The sequence below is a fragment of the Ctenopharyngodon idella genome, chromosome 7 (genome assembly GCF_019924925.1).
Source record: "Ctenopharyngodon idella isolate HZGC_01 chromosome 7, HZGC01, whole genome shotgun sequence".
In the NCBI taxonomy this organism is placed as follows: Eukaryota; Metazoa; Chordata; class Actinopteri; order Cypriniformes; family Xenocyprididae; genus Ctenopharyngodon; species Ctenopharyngodon idella.
Genome location: NC_067226.1, coordinates 10959448 through 10985000, shown reverse-complemented (window position 1 = coordinate 10985000; position 25553 = coordinate 10959448). Strand labels below are relative to the sequence as shown.

At 36.8% G+C, this 25553-nt stretch overlaps 1 protein-coding gene across 1 annotated transcript in view; it reads right to left on the bottom strand.

Moving 5' to 3' along the window:
• The window catches only part of tox3 (TOX high mobility group box family member 3), a 53413-nt gene extending 28645 nt beyond the window's left edge, over nt 1–24768 (bottom strand). Inside the window, exon 1 of the mRNA XM_051900993.1 lies at nt 23929–24768. Within this exon, the coding sequence (XP_051756953.1) occupies nt 23929–24027 (99 nt within the window). The 5' untranslated portion in view covers nt 24028–24768. The remainder of the gene's footprint in view (nt 1–23928) is intronic.
• Between the last annotated feature and the right edge of the window lie 785 nt (nt 24769–25553).

Here is a 25553-nt window from a genome sequence, read left to right as displayed (position 1 = left end):
CACACCCATATTAGGCATGAGTCACAATGGATGACTAGTCAACTTAGTCATTTAACAACCAACCAGCTGATTAGTGATGTCAATTTTAGTATTTTATTCTCTTTTATTTATTTTTTCTTAGTGTTTATTTCTTTAGCATTAGTGCTTTAACTTTTTTACGTTTTGAAAATATGTCTAACCTCTATACTGACTAAAAATGGTCCAATTAGACAGTGTTCTATAGATGTTTTTTTTTGTTGTTTTTTTTAAATGCACAAATTATATGCAAAAAATGTGACACTTTACTTGCAGCTAACAAGTCAATTAGTTAGTATGTTTTATAATAGATGTTAGTGTTGTTATATGCACAAAACTGTGACGCTTCACTTCCATGAAGTTCCTGACTGGTTTTGGACACCAGCGTCCAGACTGAGCCGAGTTTCATAACCTGAGTGTTTGTATATTCTTATGCAAGTGTTTCCAGAGGGAAATAAGATATTATTACAACAGAGTGAATTCAATCACCCCGGGGGAAAAAACAATATTACAGAACTAATACCCGACACAACCCAAACACAATCTACTTGAGAAGAATGTGACCATGACCAACAGCCTGTTTGAAGAATTACTGAGGTCACAACTACACATCTCTACTGAGGACATTATCTACAAATCGGAGAGCTGAACAAACATACTGCAGTGACACACATATGCAAGATTACTTTATTAAAAAAAATATAACACTTTAAGAAAATAAGTATCCTTGGTGTTTTTGAGGGAGATGGTAAAACTAGCCTCTAAGATGGCATGAATAACACACAGATATACACACACAATGTAAACGATACACGCAAATATAAAACGACATAAGCACACACAGTTCGAAAGGGAAATGTGTAAACTGACATCTTTGTCCAGCAGGCCCACACAAAGAGCCTAAAGCAGGGCCGTTCTGATCCGCAGGAGAAATCGATCACAAAGTCAGTTTAAAGCTAAAATCATTACATGAAAGCACTGCACACAGAGAGAATACAATCACACTGACAGAGATTCTCTTTAGACAGTCACCTCTTCCTCTCATCTCTCTCTTTCATGCTCTTGCTCTTGCTCTCTCTCCCTTGCTTTCTTTCACTTCTCTCTTCTGTGCTTTTTCATTTTGTTATTGCATTTGGCTATACCCCAGTTTCTTTAAAAACAAGTACATCTGGGTGTATAAAGGGCCATTTTTAAATAAAACAATTGCATTACATGATATTTATTGCTGTAGATGTTGGCCTTTTACAAACATATCAAGAAGACAGATAAAGAGAAGATCCGGACTAGTGCACCATTGCCAAAAGAGCTACAAGTGGCAACAATGAAATCTGAGAGCTACTTGAGATTTTCCCCACCAGATGAGAGATATGAAATGGATCCATTTATAAGTCCTTGAGTTTCCATCCACTGAGCTTTCACCACGACAGGCATTTTATCACTGTAATGTATAAAGAGGGATGATTGAATGCAAATTAAAAGGAATACATTTGACAAAAAAATGGGTTGAGTATATTAATGTCAGCATGTGTTACAAAATGCTCAATTAAAGTAGTAATAACAATAATAAATTATAATCATCACCACCACTACCACCATTACTATTGTACTACTACTACTACTACTACTACTTTAATTAATAATATTTTCATCATCATCACACTCACAGTAATAATAATGATGTTATATTATTATTAATTTAAAAGCAATGATAATGCAAAACAGTCTCGTCTAAATACCTCCGATTAATGACAGCCCCTGACTCCTGTGCTGGAGTCATATGTCAGTTATTCCATTTCAATCCTTACAGAAAACCTTTAAAGAAAGCACTGACTAGCTGAAGATTCATCTTTGATCTCACTGGTTACAGCACTGGCTCTGTGCCAGTTAAGCTAACACCCTGGATATGGCTTCAGAGATTCCCACAATAGAACAGAACATCCAGTTACACACACACATAACGCCCCCACCATATGGAAATGAACACAGTTTATATATGTATGCTGACTTGCACCTAATTTCATTTCAGGTTTTGGAATGTACCAACAAGCCCTGTATAATAATAAAAAAATAACGCAATAAAAAGTGTACCCTATAAAAATGTTAAATGCATTTTCATATTACCAAACAACTCTCTGTGAAACTTCCAAAGCAGAATTTTCTATTGTATTCATCATTTCCATGACTAATTTCTCCAAGTGTTACATACACTACATTTCTTTTATTGCTGTTTGAGTACATCTGCAGTGGGTGCACTGCCTGCCAGTTGTTCAGTGTCTGTAAGTCTGTGAAACACAAACTGTTAAGAGCCGGCTCATACATCAGCTTATTATTCTAGCGAATACTCCACCATATTAAACAAATGGATCAGCCTACAGCTGCAGAGAGGAGCCTGCATGAGAGGCCAGAGGTTATTGTCTAATTTAAATCTTGGCTGTATTCCCGGGCCAGTGCCACATTCCAATTTGTGGCTGTGTAGCCTGGCGCCACTGACAGGAGTCCTTCTGAAAACACAGTTATGGCCGCCCTCCAGAAATGTGTAGAGAAACAAAGCAATCAACAGGTTGTGGAAGATTAACTGCATGGTTGATATAAATTAGTCTGAATAATGAAAACAGTTTATAGGTTTTGTGCCACACAGACTGCTTACACCCATTGTGTGTTCACACACAGCTATATGGAAAGAGAGGTCCTGCTCATATATGAAAGACAAACCGTGTTCCAGGCTTCATAGCATACTAAATAAAAGAAAAAGTATGAAAAAACGAATTACAATACCTAATCTTCTCTATTCACTTCTGGTCATTATTGTGAGCCCAGGAACAAAAGAGCACTAAGGATTTGCACATATATGCCCTAAAATTATTCCACTCTTGAAGACAGGGCGACTGCACTGAGATCAAAGACAAACTGAAATAAAACTGGGAATTACTGAAACTGTGCCATCATTAGAAGGGTTTCATGTGGTGTGGATGGAGAGAGAACTTATCTTCAGCAACAAAGAAGTTTTTAAAAGAACAGGAGAGACTGGGGAAATCATATTTTGAGTGATTCAGATACTACAATCAACAACAAACAATAAAGTAAACTGGAGAAATCAATGTACACGTCAATCACACAATGTACTGTACATGGCAAAATACTGACCCCAACGAAACTTTTAAGTGCACAATATAATAAAATCAACATAAATAATTTAGCCATATTGCTTTTTCTGTGTCCATTATAGACTGGGGTCCAGAAAAATGTTCTGTCTTTCAGCGCAAGGACATTGTGCAATTTTACACCATTTTACGGTGAAGCGTCTGAAAAGGGGGTCAATAACTGATCCTATAGTTGAGTTTTGACCTCTGTTACAGGCCAAATGGGAGAAATGCTGGACTAAAATAACAGATTGGCCAAAGCACACGAAACATTCCACAGGCCGACCATCATCCACAGCACATGTAGACACTGTCCACCTCCATCTATCTTCATTAGGTCAGTGTTTGACCCATTTCTCTGCGTCTGAAGAGGTCTTCGGGGACATCTTGTGTACTCCTAACACTGTTAGCGTGGATATTTTGAAAGCAGTAACCTCACAACAGCACAGCCAGCCAATTTACAGCAACAGCAGGTCCGGTGAAGACAATGGCAAGTGGCTAATCCGAGCATAAGAGCAAAGAGATAGAGGAAAGTTCTGGCATGGAACGTATCTGAGGATGGTGGGAAACGAGAGATAGACTGCTTCCATTGTTACTAGGGTGCTGAAGAGATAATAGGAGATGTTTAGTTATAAAAAAGAAAAAAGAAAAAAGAAATTATGAAAATAAATTGTCATTCATTAGCACATGACAACAGCTAAAGCGTTGTATGCATTAATTTAAATAAAGGTCTATCATGACAACTCTCTGAAGAGTTTAGCTTGGTAATGGATATGACAATGTTAGTGTATCTGGTCTTGGAAGAATAGATCTGCTAAGCTGCTGCTGCTGCAGAGCAAGTACAGAGACTTGCTACTACCAATACATACACAGACACGCTACTGTGAGCATGTAAGACATACTGCTGCTTTACAAATAGCATTTATGAAATTATCCATATTAGAACTATACAGGTAGAGCTGGGAAATGTGAAGGATTTCAGAGGAACTTCAAAAACGCGCTGCAGACTGCTATAGCAAACACTGACCAACTATTTATATGTTGAGCAGCAAGGTCATTGGCTGCAGATTGGACAGAAACCAATCAGCTTGTGCTGTGTAGTTAACAATGTAAATGTCAACAGGTTGCGTTAGGGAACCATCAGCCTATGCTATCTAGAGTTTCATGACAGAACTTGGAATTCCCTCGAACTTGCATACAGACGTACATTTTGAGGTAATCATTCCTCATTGTCACACAGCCTGTTTTATTAATTTAGAAGCTATAAATACTATTAAACTGTGAGATTATAACATGCGCGTGGAGATCCGACAAATCATTCGCGCGACCAGAGGTACGCACTTCTGTGATGATCCCTCCACGTGCCATAAGGTTGCCGACCCCTGATCTAAAATAAACCATTTCAGAGAGACTTAGCAAAGATAAACATGTAAAAATGGTTTCATTTCAAAGGATAATGCAGGACACTCTTCTTTGTAAAGTAGAGATTTCAATTCCAATCAGCTTGAGCATCTTTTCTTCTTCTACTGCACAGCTACTCTTAAAACCTCCAAATTGACCACAGCAGAGATGAAGACAGTTTTATTTTCATTCACGTCTCCCACTCATCCTCAACCATTCCAATTAAAATCAGAGTGACTGATTGAGTATAATCGTAGCCAGAGGCATGACGTTTAAACACTGGCAGACTCGCTGTCAGTGTAGACTTGTCATGTACAACAAAGCATGTTTAAAGCATAATTGAGGCCAGATGGCTAAATCTGGTGCCAAGACAGGCAGGCAGTCCATATGCATGTCCACAGAGTATCAGTATGACTGTAATCAAGAATCACACAAGTGTCTGTCAGACAAGTCTTTTCACTCAGCATACTATTTTTTTTTTTTTTTTATAAATCCGCAGACAACATTTAGTGCACCTTCTGTGGTAGTGCAACAGAAGCCTTCATTTGGCACTACGTGGCAATACACAGTCCTTCACATAAACAACATGCTCTCTGTATGTGTGCATGAGAGCACTCTGCTCCTTTCAGTGGCTAAATGATGAAAGTCGTCTTCCCGTGAGTGCTCTAAAATGTTGGTGACCTGACTGCTTATTTCAAGGGTTTTGAAACTGGAAGATTCTCGGGGGTCTGCAGAAAATATGAGAGAAAATGTATTATGTATTTTTTTAAGTCAAAGTTCATTGTAAACTGCTCCGGAATGACATTTATTGTGAAAAGCATTTTAAAAATACATTTTAAATTTTTTTTTTTTTATAATAACTTGGTTTATAAATCTAACATTAATAGTTGGTAGAAAAACAAAATACAAAGTAAATATTTTCCAGAAGATAAATTAATAATTTGCTTCAGTACAGTAACAATATAAAGTAAATTATTTGATTTTGCGAACATTTTGCCTACATATCCTCATGCTTTTTCTCAAATATGAATAACCTTTTATGCACAACAAGTTTATTAAAAAAATAATGAAGTTCATGAAGTTCAAGAAAAAAAAAAAAAGTACATAAACAACTGAAAACTGAAAAAACAACTGATGAAACTGAAAACTTATAAGGTTACACAGTAATTTCCCATCAGGAATCAAAAATGAACACTTTATTGACTGACCACAAATATGCTGGATGACAAATATTTTGGTCTGCCAAATCGCTGAATTATGACTGACAGTGAAGCACAACATTAAGCATCCCTTCGTATTACTCTGTGACAAGAAAAATATTCTAAACGGCCTCGTAAAATCTGAATAGTCCACGTAATCCCATCTGGGTAATTCTGGAGTGAACACTCTGGCATCATTTCAGTAAACTTTTCTGCCAGTAACAGCAATACCTGCATTAATCTCTCTCATCAAATCGACAGGGCCGGCAGAATGTCTGGCGCAGTGCCTCTGCCATCACACTTTATGAATTATATAGAAATAGGATATAACATTGCACGCGTGGTCCAAAACATACAGGCAATGCTCTGGGGCCTAATTTATCATTGTTATTCAAGTGCTTGCTCACCTCACACTTAAAACAAAATCCTTCTAGATTCTAATTAAGCTCTAAGGTACCTCCCAAGGGCTCTGCTTTGGCAAAGAAAAGCACTTTGATTTATGTAGCACTTTGTCGTTAGCGCTTCAGGCCTGCCTGTTGCGAACACACTAGTGATAAATATGAGCATAGAGCAATTACTCATATTTGTTAATTAACTCCCGCTAACAATGTTTTCCTCCACAATGTAATGAAAACACAGCAGATTGAACACAAATATGCCCCATTATTTCATGTCTCCACCTACATGCAATTAAGATGAAAATAATTTGCTGCCACAGAGCCCTCGCTGTGAGGGGAAACTTCCACAGCATACCAAATAAAAGCCGTTTACCCAGCACAAGCAGCAATCACATGGAACTGATAGGCTTTAAATGCTGTAATTAGCTCTCAACCTTGTGGCTGTCCGACTGCATCCCACTAATGTGCGAACACATGCACTTGTGAATTACTTCAAATATCACAGCTCTCCTCTGCAGCCCTTTAGCCTCAGTTAGACAGGGGGCCAAACACTCTCTAGCTCTCTCTCGTATAAAGAGAAGATAGCTTAGCAACCTTTTCGAGGAATGTCGCACAAGTAGATCGTATCCTACGGCACCAGTGGATTGAGAACAAAGATGTTAAGCATAGAGGTCTCGCATGCCAAGGCAGTGAAAACCTATACGGCCAAATCAGATCCCTATATGAACACAGCACTGCCTGTCATTTAACACAGAGCGAGCAGCACTATACTGTTACTATACTGAAGAGACATTGTTTATATGCTCAACCCAGAAAGATTACACTGATAACAATTCATTCTCTCCCTACTGGCGCAGAACAAAATGGCCGTTCAAACTGGAGGATGTCAAAGAGCTTAGACTCCACCCTGATGCTTAATTAGTAGTGATCATGGCCTTCTTTTACACCGCGGTGCTCTGTGAGGCCAGTTGAGCTTAAGAGTGGATTGAGCCCCTGTGTAAACAGAGCTTTGGAGATTTCAGTCTCCGGGGCTTTGACATGTGGCTCAGAGGAGCATGGGGAGATGAATGCTCTCATACAGGCTTTATCAGGGTGAGTGAGAGGGGTAATGATCCTAAAACAATCTACCATTGGGGGTTTTACAGAGTGTAAGACTCTAGAGCGCACTGTCCAGCGATTTAAGCGAACAGATGCTAACACTGCAGCAACATCTAGTGACCCCTACAGCAGCGCACAAGTGGACCAACTGTATGTTCATATAAAACTCACACAGTCAAGCATTGAAACAGAAAGGAAGTTTACTGAGGGTGAAATGTTTAATTTCTGCACAACTAGCAGCAACCAATGATCCTTTTCATAAACTTTCTCCGAACACGTTGCCAATCTGACATTGGTTAGAACAACTGCTAGCCCCACCTCAAATTCAGACATTGGCTGCTATGTTGAATCACTCAAAGAAACAGAACAATATTGAAAGTGCTACAGAGCCAAAGTGTCACACACTATTTGTAAAGATTATCCATCTTCATTTACTGAGTAATGCATGCTCTTCTATGGATATGTGTGAGTGTGAACAGTTCCAATAAGCTTCAAAGGTCAGTTTTTAGAAACCACACAGAACAGAATGAAACACTTATAAATGTCAAAATCGAATAAATGCGTTAACCGCTCCAAAAAAAGTGCAATTAAATCCTGAGAATGTCATTTGTACATTTGGAAGTTTAGAAGGGATTTGAAACTTAAGTGAAACACTTTAAACTGTAAGCAATCAAGTTGATTGTTTTAGAAAATGATTAAGAACTATTACACAGAAATAAAACAATACTGCATCACATAAAGGGATCCTTATTGATACAAGACAAGTCTTCTTGTTTCTTCCTAAACACTGAGCAAAGCACTACTCAAGTCATTTGACTATTTTTTGAACACTTTCATTAGCTGTTAACTTTAAATAATTATGATGTAACCATTTGGCTTAACTCACTATAAGAAATTTGCATAATGCTCTTCTATATCAACGAATTAAGATAGATTACCTCAGTTATAGAAAAAAGTATACAAGCTAAGAATGAAAAGTGTACAACAGTAGATTAAGTGTATTAAAATAATCAAAGCGTTAGTTGCATCAAAGTGATGAGTTACAGATTGAATCATCCAGTTTAACCCCTCTGGTCTCCTTCCTACTGATGCATTTAAAGGTTTCATTTCCAAGTATTTGCATCTGAGAAAAACAGCACCTGCATCTGTATGCTGAACAACTGAAGTGAAATAAGACCACATTCATATCTAAAACTATTTATATTAGTTAATCATACATTTTTACTAGGGATGCATCGAAAAGAAAATTCTGGACCGAAACCGAAAATTCGGGATGCACTTGGCTAAAAACCGAAACCGCTTTTTAAAAATTACTATTTATTTATTAAATAGTAATTTACTATTTAATAAAAAAAAAAAAAAAAAAAAACTCCATTAAAAAAAAACATGTGACATACCGTGAAACCGCCAGAATCTTAAAAAAAAAAACTGCGATACAGATTTTTAGTCAAACCACCCAGCACTAGCGGCATATATTTTCTCTTCTTGGCATACATATTCTCTATCGGCCAAAAATCGGCCGCCGAAATTTCGGTGTATCACTAATTTTTACACATTAGTCCCCAAGATAGACTCATGGGGAAAACATGCCTTTACCTACACTTTTTCAAAACTTCAAAAATATACATACAAACAATTCACTGCAGTTTCCAGGTGAAATAAAGACTAGTGGCAGTAAAACACCAACAACTTTTATTCCATTTTCAGACAAACTGTGACTACAGGGGCAGATTATCTATTAATAAAGTCTTTTAAAGTGGTTCTGTGAACGATACTATGTTATGACCTCAAAACACTGTATTTGTAAACTAATAAATTTGATGTTAGCATCACATAACCAACACCATATGGCTTTTCTGACATAGTAACCTTGCTTGGTAGCTCACCTGGTACAGCATTACTCTTGCAATGGGAAGCGCTTGGGTATGAGTCTCATAAAGCAAGCTAAAATGGCATGGTTGCTTCAGCAAATGTGTTTTTATTTCATGTTTGCTTCTGTTAACACTTTTGGTTAGGTTTAGTGTAGGTTGTACGTTATTTTCAAACGTGAATTAACCCTTTCAGCACCACTCTTCAGACATTTAATTTCGAACTACCAACACGTACAGCAACTAATGTAATAAAGCACTTCCAGATTCACATTCATCTGCTTTGGATATAATTTTTAGCGCCACTCACTGGACATTTTACTATGAAGGTGTCATGAAACGTCCAAGAGCCTCTTTTGTTAGTACGAGTTACAAATCTCTACTGTTTATTCCTTTTCATTGAAAAACATTGGTTTCAACCAAACGCTATGCCTTAGACATCAGTGAACCCTGTGAAGGTCCTCCTTGTAGCCATCCGGCTTCTGTGGCACAACTCCTATGAGCTTTTCACATAACACCATCTTACCCAAAATATTCCACTAATCAAATTTCATTTAGCAAAATGGAGTTGCTTCATTTTATGCCTACCTAAATATATTTAAATAAAAGCCTCTCACCCCCAATATACACATACACAGAAAAAACTCCAGATGGGAGCCAGCTGCTGAAGTCTCCAATAGAACTTTATTAGAGGCTAAATGCAACATTCAATCACACTTTAGCAGAGAGTGCAGACTGGTGTTTCTCTCAAGGATTCCTCTGAGGCTTATAAAAGACCCATCAGCAATGAAGCAATCACTGTACAATTTTTGGAAACCATCTACAAAGCATTCACTCTCCAGTTTTAATATGCATATGAAATAAATATCAGCAGCTGGCTCAGCAGTGATGCAAACCATATGGTTGGTGGCTATGAAAAACTAACAGCATCAAACTTTTTTAACTCCTTTTATTTCTTTTTTCATCATTCTTCCCTCTGGCAGAACCTTGTCTTCATCTAGCATCAAACAGAGAACATATGTCTTAATGTGTTACGATACAAGTGGCAGCAAATGAATGTCCATCGCCCTGTCTTAATGAGAAGAAGAGATCCTCTGTACGGAGCAGATTTTTATTATAAGGGAAAATACGCTGTCATGGGCATGATAACAATTTCATGGTTGGCGAATCGGATAGGAAGAGCAAACGTGCGAGAGGTCCTTTTCTCTCTCCTCTGCCTGTGATACAGCATCATTCCACATGCTAGTCAAATGATTAATTGCCCTGGGTTGTTCTGTCAAGCACAATTTAAATGAGTCGGCATGTCAGCACAAGCTGCCAACCTTTGGAAATCAGTGCCCTTGGAGCAATGTGCCGCTACAGAACAAAACCATGCTCCTGTTCCGCCTCAGGCATGGGAGACAATGGCGGGTCCTCCTCGGCTTTGACAAAGTAAGTAACTGGGAGCGAACGAGTCCAAAGGAACAGCTGTGAATCAACATGCTAACAATCCAATTTTTGTGAAGTGCTAAATGTAAACATAAGAAAAACAAATCTGTTCAGAACAAGGTACGGCAGAGTGAGGAAAAGACGAAAGAGTCAGATAGAGAGTACACTGTAAAGCCAAAGTTTACATGGCCAAACAATTGTATTTAACATAAATTACAGTGAATTACATTCTCATGCAAAACAAAGAGTATATTTTTTCTTATCAGCCTAATGTAACTCTATAAAAGATCCAATTAAAATCCAGAGACAGAGAAAGAGAGATGGTGGCTTTTCAATTTGAGAAGAACTGGATTTGAAGACATTTTAAAGTTATCCAGCTAACTTGTGGGAAAATAGGGCAGGAGTTAGCCATAGTGTCAGTAACTGATGACCTTTTTTAAGCTAATAGCAAACATACATTGGTCCCTGATTTCCATAACACTGTCTCCAGCTGCATATAATCACCTTACTGGTTTTAAAATCCAACTGAATTTCAAGTTGAGACAGACAGACAGACAGAAAAAAAAGAAAGACAGAAAGAAAGACAGAAAGACAGAAAGAAAGAAAGAAAGAAAGACAGAAAGACAGAAAGAAAGAAAGAAAGAAAGAAACCTAATAATGTAACAGAGCTCTAAAGGTAGTCTTCTATGTCTATGTTGTTACTCGTACGAGTCATTTCAATATGTGTTCTGTTTGCTCATTCAAATGAGTCTTTTGTTTACACTCACTATCTGAACTCTTTGCTCAGTGAGCCTTACTAGTATTTGCACACCTGCTGTCTTTGTCAGTTCATACAGGACAACCTGGAGCCGCAGGGCATTCTGGGAATGTGTGGTGCAACCTGACAAAGGACTAACAGAAGCACTGCAGTATGATTTTATATTATTATCTGACACGTGTTATCTGAAGCATCTTTCTTCAGTTAAAATAATGAGATCCTCCCTCCTCTCTTCCCCTTTTTCTGTCACTATTCACTTCTGCGAAAGGGTGTAAAAAAATGGAGTTTGATAAAAACCAAATAGTCTTCATTAAATGAATAATTGACACTGTACCTCTGTCACAAATGATGAATATGTGGAGACTTATGTTACTCTCAGTATGAAGTAACAATTAAAAGTGTTTTAGTCTATTAGAAGAGCTCGAGTTGATTAAATGCTGAGACTACTGGATTGTTTCAGTGGTTTCCGAACTTTTTCTGCTGGGCCCCCCTTTTGTAGATAAATAAAAAAATATTTTAAAGCAAAATACTATAGGATTTATTTAAAACAATGTATTTGATAAAGTAGTACAACTTGTCAACTTCAATAGGCTTGTCTTTGTGATGTGAATTCTCTGTAAGTGGTGTCTTAAATTGTTCGGCTTCGTACTGTCAGAAGAAGCAGCTAATAATTTGAGGCACGCAACACACTGTGGTTTCTCTTACCCACCGTTGGTTGTACTGGTGAATCTGAGGGACAGATATGTATGCCTCATCATATTTTCTTGTCTTTTCACCATGTCTACACCAGATGCAACGGCCACGCCACAACAGCTTGGACGTGACACACTACTGGACGCGACAAAGCGAATGTAGTAAATCCATTTGTCCTTTGTGTCAGAGTGCTGGAGTACATCAGAAATAGAACAGTGCATCAGTTTACTGTCAGGGGTTTGTCGTGCCACATCCAGTGTAGAAAGCATCCTTGATTACAATGGGTTTTATTTGCTTTTGTCGCGTCATGCTGCTCGCATCTGGTGTAGACAAGTTATTTTGGTAATTGTAATTTTTGGAGTAGATTCATTGTCTGCTTATGCTTACCTGGCACTGGCACCTATTTATATTTAAAAGGTAACTATTTATATTTTAACATGGCTCCCTGCAATTCTCAATTCTGATTCATCAGATCGCAGCATCTTGTGGTCTGTTATTTCAAGACAACAAGCGCTACTACTGATAACAGACTGCTCAAGTGGGTACTGTGAGTCATCTTGAGGTAATAAAACATGTCAAATTAATATATTGCATTCAATTATTTACTTATGTGGCAAGTAGCACCCTGAATCACCCTGAAGAGGTTTCTTTTGCGCAACAATCTGCTGACTGTACACTATCCCTTAGCCTTGCCGCACCCCCCTTTTATAACATCGCACCCCCCGTTTTAGATAGATAAGATAGTACTCTTACTGTAGTGTACATAGAGAAACTTTTGAAAAATAAAAGTAGCTGTTTTAACCATAAGGCAATAAGAAAACAGTCTATTGCACTATGCTTCGAGTACAAAGTGGATCTTTAGAAACAGCTTGATTCAGAGCAAAAGCTGTTTTTAGGTCACTGAAAATATCCCTGCAATAAGCCTGAGAGGTCGATAACTTCAGAGAAGCAGGACAAAGCTTGTGAGAGCTTTGAGAGACCAAAATATACTTTGTAGGGCCATGAACATACACTTTCCAGACTGTTCTTTAAATAGTCAGTTTCCTCTACGTCCTTTTAGCTTTAATGATGTATAAAAGGTCAAAGGAAATGGGAGCAATCATTAGTGCAATTATAATCTCTGAAACACTACTCTTGAAGAGCTATATAAAGCTCAATATAAATTCAGATAGATGTTCTCTTGTACACCGTGTCCTAATGTGATAAAACAACAAGAGATAAAAGTTATCTCGTGTAAATCTAATTTTCTGTCTAACCAACCACAACCATGACGAGCAACAAGAAATGTTGTTGATTTCTACTGTGCAGGTTAGCTCCACCCACCATGCAATATCATTGGTCCAAAATCCACATAACTGTAAATTAAATACCTTCTTATTGGCTGAGACTTGTCACATTAAACAGCATTTTCATGTTCAAAAGAAAATATGTTTGTTGCTGGAAACATGTCAGATCAAGACACCATGAAATCAAAATTCTAGGGCTGCCCCCTAATAGTCGACTAATCGTTAAATATCGACTTCAAATATGGCTTATCGTCTGAAACATGTAAGTAGTAGCAACTTTACAAGGCTGCTCGCTTTAATGTTAACCTAGAAAAATGTGGGCTATTCAAGTGTTTGTGCGGAGTGTGAAAGCTGAATAGTAGTGCGCTTACTGCATGACAGCTAACATGGAGGTGCCGGTGCGATCACTTGCACTTAAAATACTCTGTCATTTTTGGTCACACAGATAAGAGTAATACATCTTTTGAATCTATGAAGAGTCTACTTTTATGTATGTGCACTCACAATAACATCAAAACATTGTGCTTTTGTAAAATAATGAAAGCACACAGGGTGCGTTTTCTGCCGTCTCTCTCGTGCTAAAAAAAAAAAAGAAAAAAAAAGAACCGAAACTCCATGTAAACTCGCCTCACAGACATGAAAAATATATCTATAGAAAGTGAAATGTCTACGTTCAAATGAAACAATTCAAATGGAAAACAAATAGTCTCAGATTATGTAATCCGTATGAAACGTGCATATAGGCGCATCCACTGCTGCAGAGATGACGAGTCAGCATCGTCAACTTCATGACTGCAACCAAAAAAATACAGAAAACACTAGTTTCTCAATTGAAGGGTTAAAAATGAAAATTGTCATTAATTACTCACTCTCATGTTGTTCCACACCTGTAAGTTCATTTTCAATACACAAATTAAGATATTTTTGATAAAATCCGAGGCCTGCATCGCCAGCAATAACACTCCCTTTTTCAATGCCCAGAAAGCTACTAAAAACATATTTAAAACAGTTCATGTGACTGCAGTGGTTCAACTTTTATATTATAAAGTGACGAGAATACTTTTTGTGCGCCAAAAATAACAAAATAGCGACTTTATTCCACAATATCGAGCAATGGGCAATTTAAAAAAAACTGCTTCATGAAGCTTCGAAGCTTTATGAATCATTTGTTTCGAATCAGTGGTTCAGAGCACCAAAATCACATGATTTCAGTAAACGAGGCTTCATTACATCATAAGTGTTTTGAAACTTCAATAGTTTACGTGACTCTGGCAGTTTGATACACGCTTCGAACCACAGATTCAAAGCAAATGATTCGTTAAGCTTCATGAAGCAGTGTTTTGAAATCAGCCTTCACTAGATATTGTTGAAAAGTCTTTATTTTGGTTTTTTGGTGCACAAAAAGTATTCTCGCCACTTTATAATATTAAAGTTGAACCACTGCAGTCAATGTTTTTAGTAGCTTTCTGGGCATTAAAAAAGGGAGTGTTATTGCTGGAGATGCAGGCCTTACTGAGTCATCGGATTTTATCAAAAATATCTTAATTTGTGTTACGAAGATTAACGAAGGTCTTACGGGTGTGGAACGACATGAGGGTGAGTAATTAATGACATAATTTTCATTTTTGGGTGAACTAACCCTTAATTACTAAAATGTTAAAACAGTCTCCTTGCTGTTTTTCCCCGACACATTCATAATCATTACTTCTGCCCGTGCGCCGTGGCAAGCTTTATGCATGCGCTTGAGCGCTGATTATGCTATGTAGGCATTAAAGGCTCTTTATCATAATTTATATGATTTATTAATGAACGTGCGATTAGTCAACTAATCGCTTAAAATGAACGACTACTAGTCGACCAGAAAAATCATTAGTCGAGGGCAGCCCTAGAAAATTCATTCATTTCTTTTTTTCTAAAAGCAGGTTATTGATTTTATTATGAATGATTCACCCATGCATATTTTTTTGACCTTGTAATTTTCATTAAAATTACCTAACTTGAGCTTTCGGTGAAACGACAGTCTTCTCTCTGGTGATGTATACCAGACCTGCACTCATTTTGTCCACTTAAACCTTTGTTAACCACTTTAAACCTTTTTACAATCACCTGCAAGCTCACATTCAGAACTACCTCATCTAATCAACATCTGATGAAAAGAGTCCCTGCCCTATACTTTTTTCTTTTTTGATAGTCTGTTTCACTTATATATACTTCACAATACAGAAGAAAAGAACTGCCGCTACTTCCATTTCATCGTGACTTAACTCCTTTTGAAAAACAATTGCACACATACGAAAAGTACACGCATAAACATGCAATATACAAAGCTGTTAGTCAAGATCTCTGTATAAATAATACATTGCTATGTGACCATTAAATATTCTCTGCACACATACAACCCCAAAAGAAGTGGTAAAAAATGTAGCAACACTTTCTAAGACTTGCCTCACTCATCATGACAGAGATGTTTGGTGACCCCATCAAACTAAAACAATGCATGGAAAAGTTTCCCTTCTCTCTTTTCGGAAGCCATTGTCATAACTGGAATATCTTCTGAGTGATCAGCATTCCAGATTGGCACCCTTTGTTTTGTTAAAATAAGATTTGAGAAGTGTTTTGGAAAAGGATGAGAATCAGAATTTCAGCTGGGATCCTAACAAAAGAAAGAGGACATGCTAAACCCTCTCCACATAGCTGACTGGCATCGGCACAATGTGTTGTCAGATGTGCTGTGCCCTTAGCATGGGGCACATTCCTGTCTTGAAGAGGAGCCATCAAACCTTTGTTCAACACAATCTCAGGGGAAGATTTGGTGACAGTTTTCAGCAGCTCAGGATCAATGATGCCTTTCTTTTTCTTTGTCTCACCTTCCTTCTCTCTCCCAATAAAAAAAACACACACAGTTACACACACATGTAGAAATACAGGATTGCATTGCCTCGGGTTTCATTTATTATTTTACTCTTTCATCAAACACATTCACAAACATCTCTCACTTACAGCAAAAACAGAAGTTTACTCCATCAGTTAAAGCAGAACAACACCCAGATAAGGCACAAAGGTAATATTGGAGGAAATGAGATGAAGAGCATTTACAGGAAACAGCATGTAATGGATTTAGGGTTGTGCCGATAGACGATGATATTGTATATATCGATGATAGCCAGAGATATTGTCAAATATGGCAATTCCAATGGATGCATTAAACTAATAATAATAATAATAATAATAATAATAATAATAATAAACTATATTATTTTTAGGCTACTATTATTATTAAATAAATATTACAGTTCATTTGAACTGCCATGATTTCTTAGCGCATCATAATACCAGATTAGAATAATACAAGATTAGATAGATTAGCTTACTCCTCAGTGAAAATGTTTTAAAAACATTTAGGTCTATCGTCTATTATACAATGAATTATATAATTAAAATGATATAATAACAGTCTATAGTAGATCTGAACACTGCAATAATCAGTCATCAATTAAAATTAAGAGCAGCTTTATTTCAAACACCAACTTTCAAAAACAATTTGTTTACAACAAAATACTTCTCTTCTCATTTTTTCAATAACGTATGGGCCACAAGAGAAATATTAAGAAAATAACTTAAGACAGTTATATACCGTTATCAACATAATATTATGTTGAAGTAGATTCATCTCTGAGATAATGTGCCGTTAATGCAGCATCAGATGCCACAAGCTTGGTCAATTTTTACTTTCACTTTCTATAGTAAATAATTGACTGGGGTTTGAGACTTCCTCCCCGACATAACTCTAGCACAAAGTTTGCACAGTGCTTGTGTGATATCCACTGGCTCAATATTGCAACATGACATTTTTCTTGATCAACAACTCCATCTTTGCTCACAAAATATTGGACGATTCACAGTTTGTGCATCATTTTCCATGATAATAAAAGTAAATAATTAAATATATGATTTAAAAAAGTAAATTAATGTTCAAATAAACGCAAATACGCCTAGGTAAAAAAAAAAGAAGATAAATATGCATAAATATATCAGTTTTATAGTAAATGTCATATTTAACTTTGCTTATATAACTCCAATGAAATATCACCTACAGGGCAGTGACAAATTATATATATAAAATTAAAAAAAAAAATATAATAACTTGATCTTCTGGTGAAACAACAGACTTATCTCAAGTGATGTATACAGGATTTCTCCAATCAATTTATCCACATAAACCTTTTTTTAACCCTTTTTGTAATTGACTGCAAGCTCGTATTCAGATCTGCCTTTATCCAATCAACGATGAATAGAACTAAGTCCCCGCCCTACATTTTTTTCTTTTTTGATTGTCCATTTCACTCAGATGTACGTCAAAATATTGAAAAACAAAAAACACACCAGTTTTCAGTTTCATCGCAACTTAACTCCAACTTTCCTATTAAGGCCTGATATTTACCCCTTTAAATTGATTTCCAGAGGCATTTTTTTTTCTAACCTTGTTCTATGTATGCGTCATCTTAGCGGTGGCATGAATGCATTTACACTGCAAATACAACTGCATAAATAATGTTATGAGATTAATGTTTTAATTATAAAATTTTGAATATAGAAATAAGAAATTATCAAAAAAAAAAAATGAAATGGTGATTTTAATTATGAAATAATAATTTAATTAGTTGTTCTAAAGTCATTGTTGTGTCATGCAGCTCAAGTTGAGTCTCTTGGTTATCAAGTCAAAGTCAAGACATTTTCTTATTTTGTCAAGCAAGTCCTTAAACGTGTGACTCAAGTCAGACTCAAGTCAAGTCATGTAACTCGAGTCCCCCACCTCTGGATTAAAGACATGATTTACAGAGTGTGATCCAGTCTGGCTAATGGTGTGTGTCAGCTACAAATTTACATATTTGCCCAGGCACACAACATCATATCAGCCAGCTACTAAATCAATCATAGCCACTATTAAAGAGTCTGCTGATAGGGGTTAGTGGAAATGAGCTCTTGAGCCTGGGGCTTGTACTGGCATGGTTACCTTTCTTTCATCAATCACTGATGTATCCGAGATGGCCATTGTTCATGGTTAGCTGTGGAGGACTCAAGTGAATTACATTGCTATTTACACTGAATGATAACACTTCCCATGCACAGAATGAGATGCACTATGTAGGTTTTACAACACGGTCGTATGCAACTAGTACCATCAAATGACTTCTGGTACTTTACAGTACTTCTGTACGCAAATTAATGTAAACACAATGTGATTGGCCCATCATTTTGTTGAGTGTCAGTACAAGATCTGAACACTCAGTAGCAGATTATGTATACCCTGCCACAACTCCAAATGACAATCTTTGCATCTGTTTGCCATTTTAGGATATAATAGTGGTGAAAACATATCCTGATGAAAGCTTTCCAATTTCAATAACTACATCAGTATTCCTGGCAAAAGAAATGAGAAACATTTCAGACACACTGCACACTTACATGTGCTCCCGCTCTCAAAATGCTATGTTGCTTGAATGGAGATTGCAAGTGAAACCCTATATCATTTACAGCGTTCACATATCAGCTAACAGTTGCTATTTTCTTCCGCTGTCGATCAGGCAGTTAAAGGGATAGTTCACCCAAAAATGAAAATTCTGTCATCATCATTTACTCATCATCATGTCAATCCAAACCTATGACTTCCTTTCTTCTGCAGAACACAAAAGAAGATTTTTTTTTTTTTAAATCAGTGTTTTGATTTGTTTTAGTTTTTGTTTTGATTTTTTTCTTTTTGGGCCCCATTGACTTTCATTGCATGGACAAAAACATAGAGCCAAACTATCTTCACTTGTGACCTTTTAACAAATTATAAGACTTCAGTTTTTTTTCCCAAAATCGTCTTCTGACACTAAGCAACATTTGACAAAAATTATCCAGAAACCATTCAGAAAAAAATCTGCCCAAGAATCTCTACTAACACACGTATCCACTTCCTCTACAAAGAGGGATTACGTTACATTGATTAAAACTCATGAATCAGATCTATGCTGCTTCCTGTCCATGTGTGTAATGACACCTACTGTGTACATTCATTGTATCACTGTACACAGATCTGAATGTAAGAACACGTTTGGGGAGTAATTTAACCCCCGCTGTATGGATCAACACTAGGCCTGAATTGAAAAGCTATATACCTGAGGGACGAGAGTCTATATGGGTGTAAACAAGTGAGTTCATGCATTTGAATACAGACAACACTGTCATTTGCTATCTTCAATTGCTGTCACTTTATTTCCTCTAGCCTTTGTCTTCAGCACAGGATCATGAAACAGCACTTACATCCTTCAAAGTCTGTGCAGTTTGCTATACGAGGTTGTATCTACTCATTTCATGTGCGCACTTCACAATCAGATCAGTGCCAGCTCCTAAAAATAGTTTACGTAAAGGTTATTTCCTTCATTCAACTCTGTCTTTATTAAGAGTATTACTCAAAATGTAACATAAGATAAATAGTTTAAGAAAAGCAAATTAAAGCAATATTTCACAGAATATACAATTTTTTTAAGTCACCCACCATCAGTATTTCCTTATAATAACAGTTTCGGCCCCTACAAATTTGTATTTAACGAGACTTCCTTCCTGTACTGTCTTTACCCAGACTTTCTCTTTCAATAAATATATTGTCCACTTATTTTTTTAAAGAAATGTGTGCATTTCTGAGCAACATTTGTGAAGAAATGATATACTGACATCTGACTGTTATGACAGATAATTGTGTAAACACTGATAGTTGGCTATCAAAGGAAAGTAAATGTCATTTGAAATTGCAATAACTTAGTATGTCAAAACAATCTCTGATTTGTTCTATAAACAGTCTAACTAAACCCACACAACTTGTCATTCCCTGCAGGGAGTTTGTATAATAAAAAACCTCAGTGTTGACTATATGAACCTTTTATGGTTTTGTTTTGTTTTGTTGTATAATTTGCACAACATACATTGAGCCTTTTACATTTAAACAACGAGTGAATTAGTGTGCAAAACTTTGCAGCAGTTCTAAAGCGATCTGTTTATATCAAGTTCAAAATGCATACACACACAAACATTTCCAGGACAACAGGACAAAGAGAATCATCCATCTCTTGCATAACTGAATGATGCCTTTCATGAGAGAGAGAGAGAGAGAGAGAGAGAGAGAGAGAGAGAGAGAGAGAGAGAGAGAGAGAGAGAGAGAGAGAGAGAGAGAAAGAGGGATAGAGAGAAAGAGAGAGAGTGAATAGGGTTAGGAATGCTGACAACCACCAAACGAAAGATGGACATTCCCTGCCAAAATGTGAAGTCTCATTATCCATGTAATCATTAAACTATCTCCTTAGCAACAACCTTGAATGTTTTCAGTCATAATTATCAGTTAAATTTAATGCCTTTGCATAATAAAAAAGCTCCATCTGTAAATGATCAGAGTAAATACTACTATTGACCTAGGATGCAAATTACTCTTACCTGACATTATGTAAATACCACCACAAACTCACAAAAATATAAAGCGAGCACATGGGCTCAGTTCAGTGTGACAGATCTGTGTTTGATATTTAAGTACTGTTGATCGATACAAACCAAAACTAGACCAAACACAGAACAGAAACAGAAACATAATTTAAATGTGTCATTCAAAATTCCACAAATCTCTAAACTACAAAAATAAAAGCCAAAAATAAAATCACATTGCATTCGGCAAATGTAAGCACTGGTTTATTTAAGCCATCAGGAACACTTTTCTAGTAAATTTCACTGACTGCTACCACATGTGTTCGCTTCATAAACCCAATGCTCCTGCACAAACCACACTCATTACCCAGAATCCACTGCATACAGTGTGGCTGCAGACACAAATCAAGACCCCTTATAGCTGCCTCAAGGATACAGACCTTTAACTGGTTACCCTAAAGTTCAATTTTAGAACATCCACAGAACCGGATCGGTTACTGTACTAAAATTATACATTTATTAGATCTGTCAATGGGACACACCTCTTATATTTTGACTGTTTGCAAATCAGTTGTGATCGTTGAACTTTTTAAAGCCTATGATTTTGGTTTCAACGTTTCAAACTGTCCTTTTTTTATCTCAATACACCTGAACCTGCATTATGAACATTCAGAGCAGAGATAATTACAGTGTCCTGCTCCTTTTATTTCTCCCATCTGCCACTTTTTTCCATCTCATCCTTACAAGGTTTCTGGCTTTCAGTACCAAATTAAGTTTATGTCAGTCATTTTGTTTTTACTGTAGATATAAAGAAAGATGTGATGCCTGAAATCAATGTTAGTGTGCTGTGGACTTCATTAAAATCAGACTGAATCTACCAGGACTTTTGCAAAAGGAATACAAGTAAGAACAGGAGCCTAAGTGTGGGATGACTAACCTAATGCATTTAAAATGACAATCAAAATCAAAACTATATGTTGTCACAACAAAAACAAAATCATAAAATATCATAAGAGATAGAGATATTACTTCTCATAGTGCTCCAAATAATGTTTGTGCATTGCATATCCATGGAAAACTCTGCTCTCAAAACACAATCTGAGCACCTCTGACAGTCCTTAAAAATGACTGGACACTGCCACTGATGGTTAATACTGTAGTAAATATGGTTCTAATGCTTTATAGAGTACATTCTGAGCCATGGTATTTGCAGTGACATTATCAACACTGTACTTCATATAAGCTAATTAAAACAGCATTAAGTTATGTTAAGGCTGGCAGTTAAAACTTCACTAATGCTTTAGATTTATCAGTCTTCATATAACTGTGTTGGCAGGTGATAAATAATGTAGAAGTGCAGGCAACTCAGCTTCTAAGACTCAACGATCAAAACAAAACAAACTTTTTATATGCAAACTATGGTATATGTCAGGGGTGGCGAACGTCGGCGCTGAAGAGGCACAGTCCTGCAACCCTAATCAAACACACCTGAACAAGCTAATCAAGGTCTGAAGGGTTACTAGGAAGCTACAGGCAGGTGAGTTTTTTCAGGGTTGGAGCTGAACTCTGCAGGACTGTGGCTCTCTGGAGTTCACCAGCCCTTGTATATGTTAACAACACATAATTCAAATGAGTTGGAACAGGGAATGGCAGCGAAACTTTTTTTTTTTTTTTTTTTTTTTAACAATAAAGCAGATTTGCAATCTATTACTGTATCACTTTGACTTAACTGACAATTCTGACACTATTTATCATAGGGTCAAAATAATGTAGTCAAAATAATGTAGTCTCTGATGGTAAAGCTGTATAAACAAACTCAAGCTCCTCTAACACAGAGAACACATGCCCGTCAAAAAAACAAACAAAAAAAAAAAACTATGAAATATGATTTTATAGTTCTGTGAATTACTAAACAACAACATTTGTTAGGAGGGCTAAAATCCTGTAATCACAGAACTGTTCCCCCAGGAGCAAATAAAAACATTCCTGTCATATCAAGCAGAGTCTGTAAGGCAGCACAATTCATGCATTGTCCTGTAACACTGACAGCCTTTTGTCTGAAAGTCTTATTTAACTGCTGAAGGCATGTATCACTCTGCTTTATTAGAGTCATTACTAAATCTATAGACCTGTGAGACTTTGGAACTAACTTACAGTCAAAAAGGATGTGACAAGCACAAAGTGGGGTTGTCACTTGTGCCAAATCTCTCTAAAATGTTTAACATTGGCTTACTCAAAACTGTTTAAGGAAATAACAGAGGACTCAGAAACTGAAAAACAGAAAGAATGGGGAATATGGCAAGCCATTTAACATTTATTCCTTAAAACTATTTTTGTGTTGTCATTTTTAAATTACTAGGCAAGTAAACTAATAATGACTAATATCTCTGTCAGTTTCACTAGAGCTATTCATATATAGAGCTATTCATTATATGCTACTTTACTATCCTCCCTTTGCTATTAATCACCAGTTTTCCTAGTAGAGACTGAATGGACATTAAAATTCAACCTAATTTTTGCTAGTAAGATTTTATTTCAGCTATAAAGTAGGTCTTCTGATGAGTCATATACGACATAAAAAAAGCTATTGTAACTAGGAAGATACGATATTTTACAAGCATTTCATAGATAAGTAGTATCCATTACATAAGTACTGGTATGATACTGGAATGGTACTGGAATAGGTACCAGTAACAATAACAACACAGACAGACATAAATTTGCATTCTGTTGCTAGAAGCAATAGAATAGTTCCTCTTTATATCGAGTGGCAAAGTATCATTATCTAGTGAACAGAATAGTTACTAGTAAAACTGAGATACTATTAGTCGTAAGTCACTATTGAACTACTTGTTATTTAAAAAGAAGTACTAGTTATATAAAAACAGATACTGTTTAATCTTAAAGAATAAATGTTAAATTGGCTTGCCACAAGTGAGCGTGTTTGGCTGTAGCTCTTCCACCTGCTCTGAATGGTGCTTTACGAAGTAAAATCACTGAAAACAACACGACCCTTTCAATAAACCTCTCCAGAGTTACCATATCTAACTTAAATTGGTTAAAAATAAGTATGTAGTCGCAGAAAGGACTATACCGCTCGCCATTTAAAATCTACTGAACCAAACAGAGAATCAACTTTGCGCTCCTAGTTTGGAAACACCAGCTCAGGGGTTTAAACAGCGTCTCCCACCTTGTTGTAGTTGTAGTATCCCAGGCAGTGGGAAAAATCCAGATTCTGTGGATCTCCAGGAATAGAATTCCCTCCGGCAGACGGATAAAATACATCCATGTTTCCTCTCGGCGAAGCGCTGCTCTATGAAAAGGGCGCAATTTTTTACTTGTCCTTCAACAATCCAGGCGCGATGAATGAGAGGGACGCGGTGAACAACGCGGGTTTATTGCAGCTCAGGGGGACAGAGAAAAGGGTAAAAGGGTGTTTTAGGGAGTTTTAGTAATCCTCTTCTATAAGCAGTGGTCGCTGGCCATAGTTTTGGGATGTTGAGGAAGGTTTGGCGATGTTCAAACTGCTCCAGCGCTGCGAGGTTCAAGCATGCTTGGAGAAGAGCAACACAAAGAAAGCCGGCAAACAGCAACTCCGCTACAATGTTCTCCACTCAGATACACATTCACAGATACACTCAGTTGCTGGATTTAAACACAATGTTGTTCCCGCTCTCAGTGTTTCAAAGACGCCTCCATCAATCCACACTTTGCGTTTCAAATTAAGCGCTGCCGGTCAGTTGGGAGATCTGAACACACTTTAACCTCTCAAAGCTTGGCTAATTAAAAGAAATTAAGCCCTCCAGACACATGGATAATACTGTCCGATGGCACCGTTAGTCCAAGAAACTTGGGAAGCGGTGTTTACATATTCATTACAGCGCTTGAGGGACTCTGAACAACCAATGGTCTTCTGTTTACTTCAGCCAACATCAAGCTGTGATGGAGGAGTATGGGAGAGAGTGGGGCTCATTGCGACCACTCCCCGAACACCCATCGCCACTCCCCTATCAGCCCCAGAAAGAAAACCCCGGCGTACATTAGCTGCATGGATGTTCATTACATTGATGGACAACATTTAGCCACTATATTAAACACTATAATCTCATAATTTAAAGAATTTGCATTTTAAGGCCAATGAATTGTGATTAGTAAAACAGAGAAACCTTTACCTGAAGAGACTTTCGTGTTTGCCTGTTTTTTATTTATATCAGAAAACCGCTATTCTAAAGGAGATTCCCGAGGGAACTCATGGTGAATTAGCCTTTTGAGTTGGCCTACAAATTGACGTCATGACTCTACAGTTCTATTAAATATGTTCTCTTTGTTTAAAGCAGCATTCATGATGATCTTCATTTCTATTAGCTCATCCCCATCCTAAGCAGTCCAAAAATCTACATCACAGAATCTCTTGTAGAAATCCAACATAACAGGACATTAAACACTAACAAGTCTCCTCCTTTTCTCATCTTGCTCAAAAACACATTAAATATGCATGCTGGGAACTAAAAATCCTCTGCCCAGTTCGAGGCTTGAACAGGAACACGAAACTGCACTTTGATCTGAAGCAAGTAGATTAATTAAACAAAAACTGATTATGAATTAGAACAATGATATAAAACATAATTTTTTGGGGGTCATCTACTTTTTTTTTCATATATATATATATATATATATATATATATATATATATATATATAAACAGTTAAGTAAAACAACCCATATGCACTTTCTTTCAGTGCAATTCATCAGAATTCAAAAGGGTCAGAAGGTCTTTGAACAGAATAAAGGCATATTATTTGCATGTGAATAAGT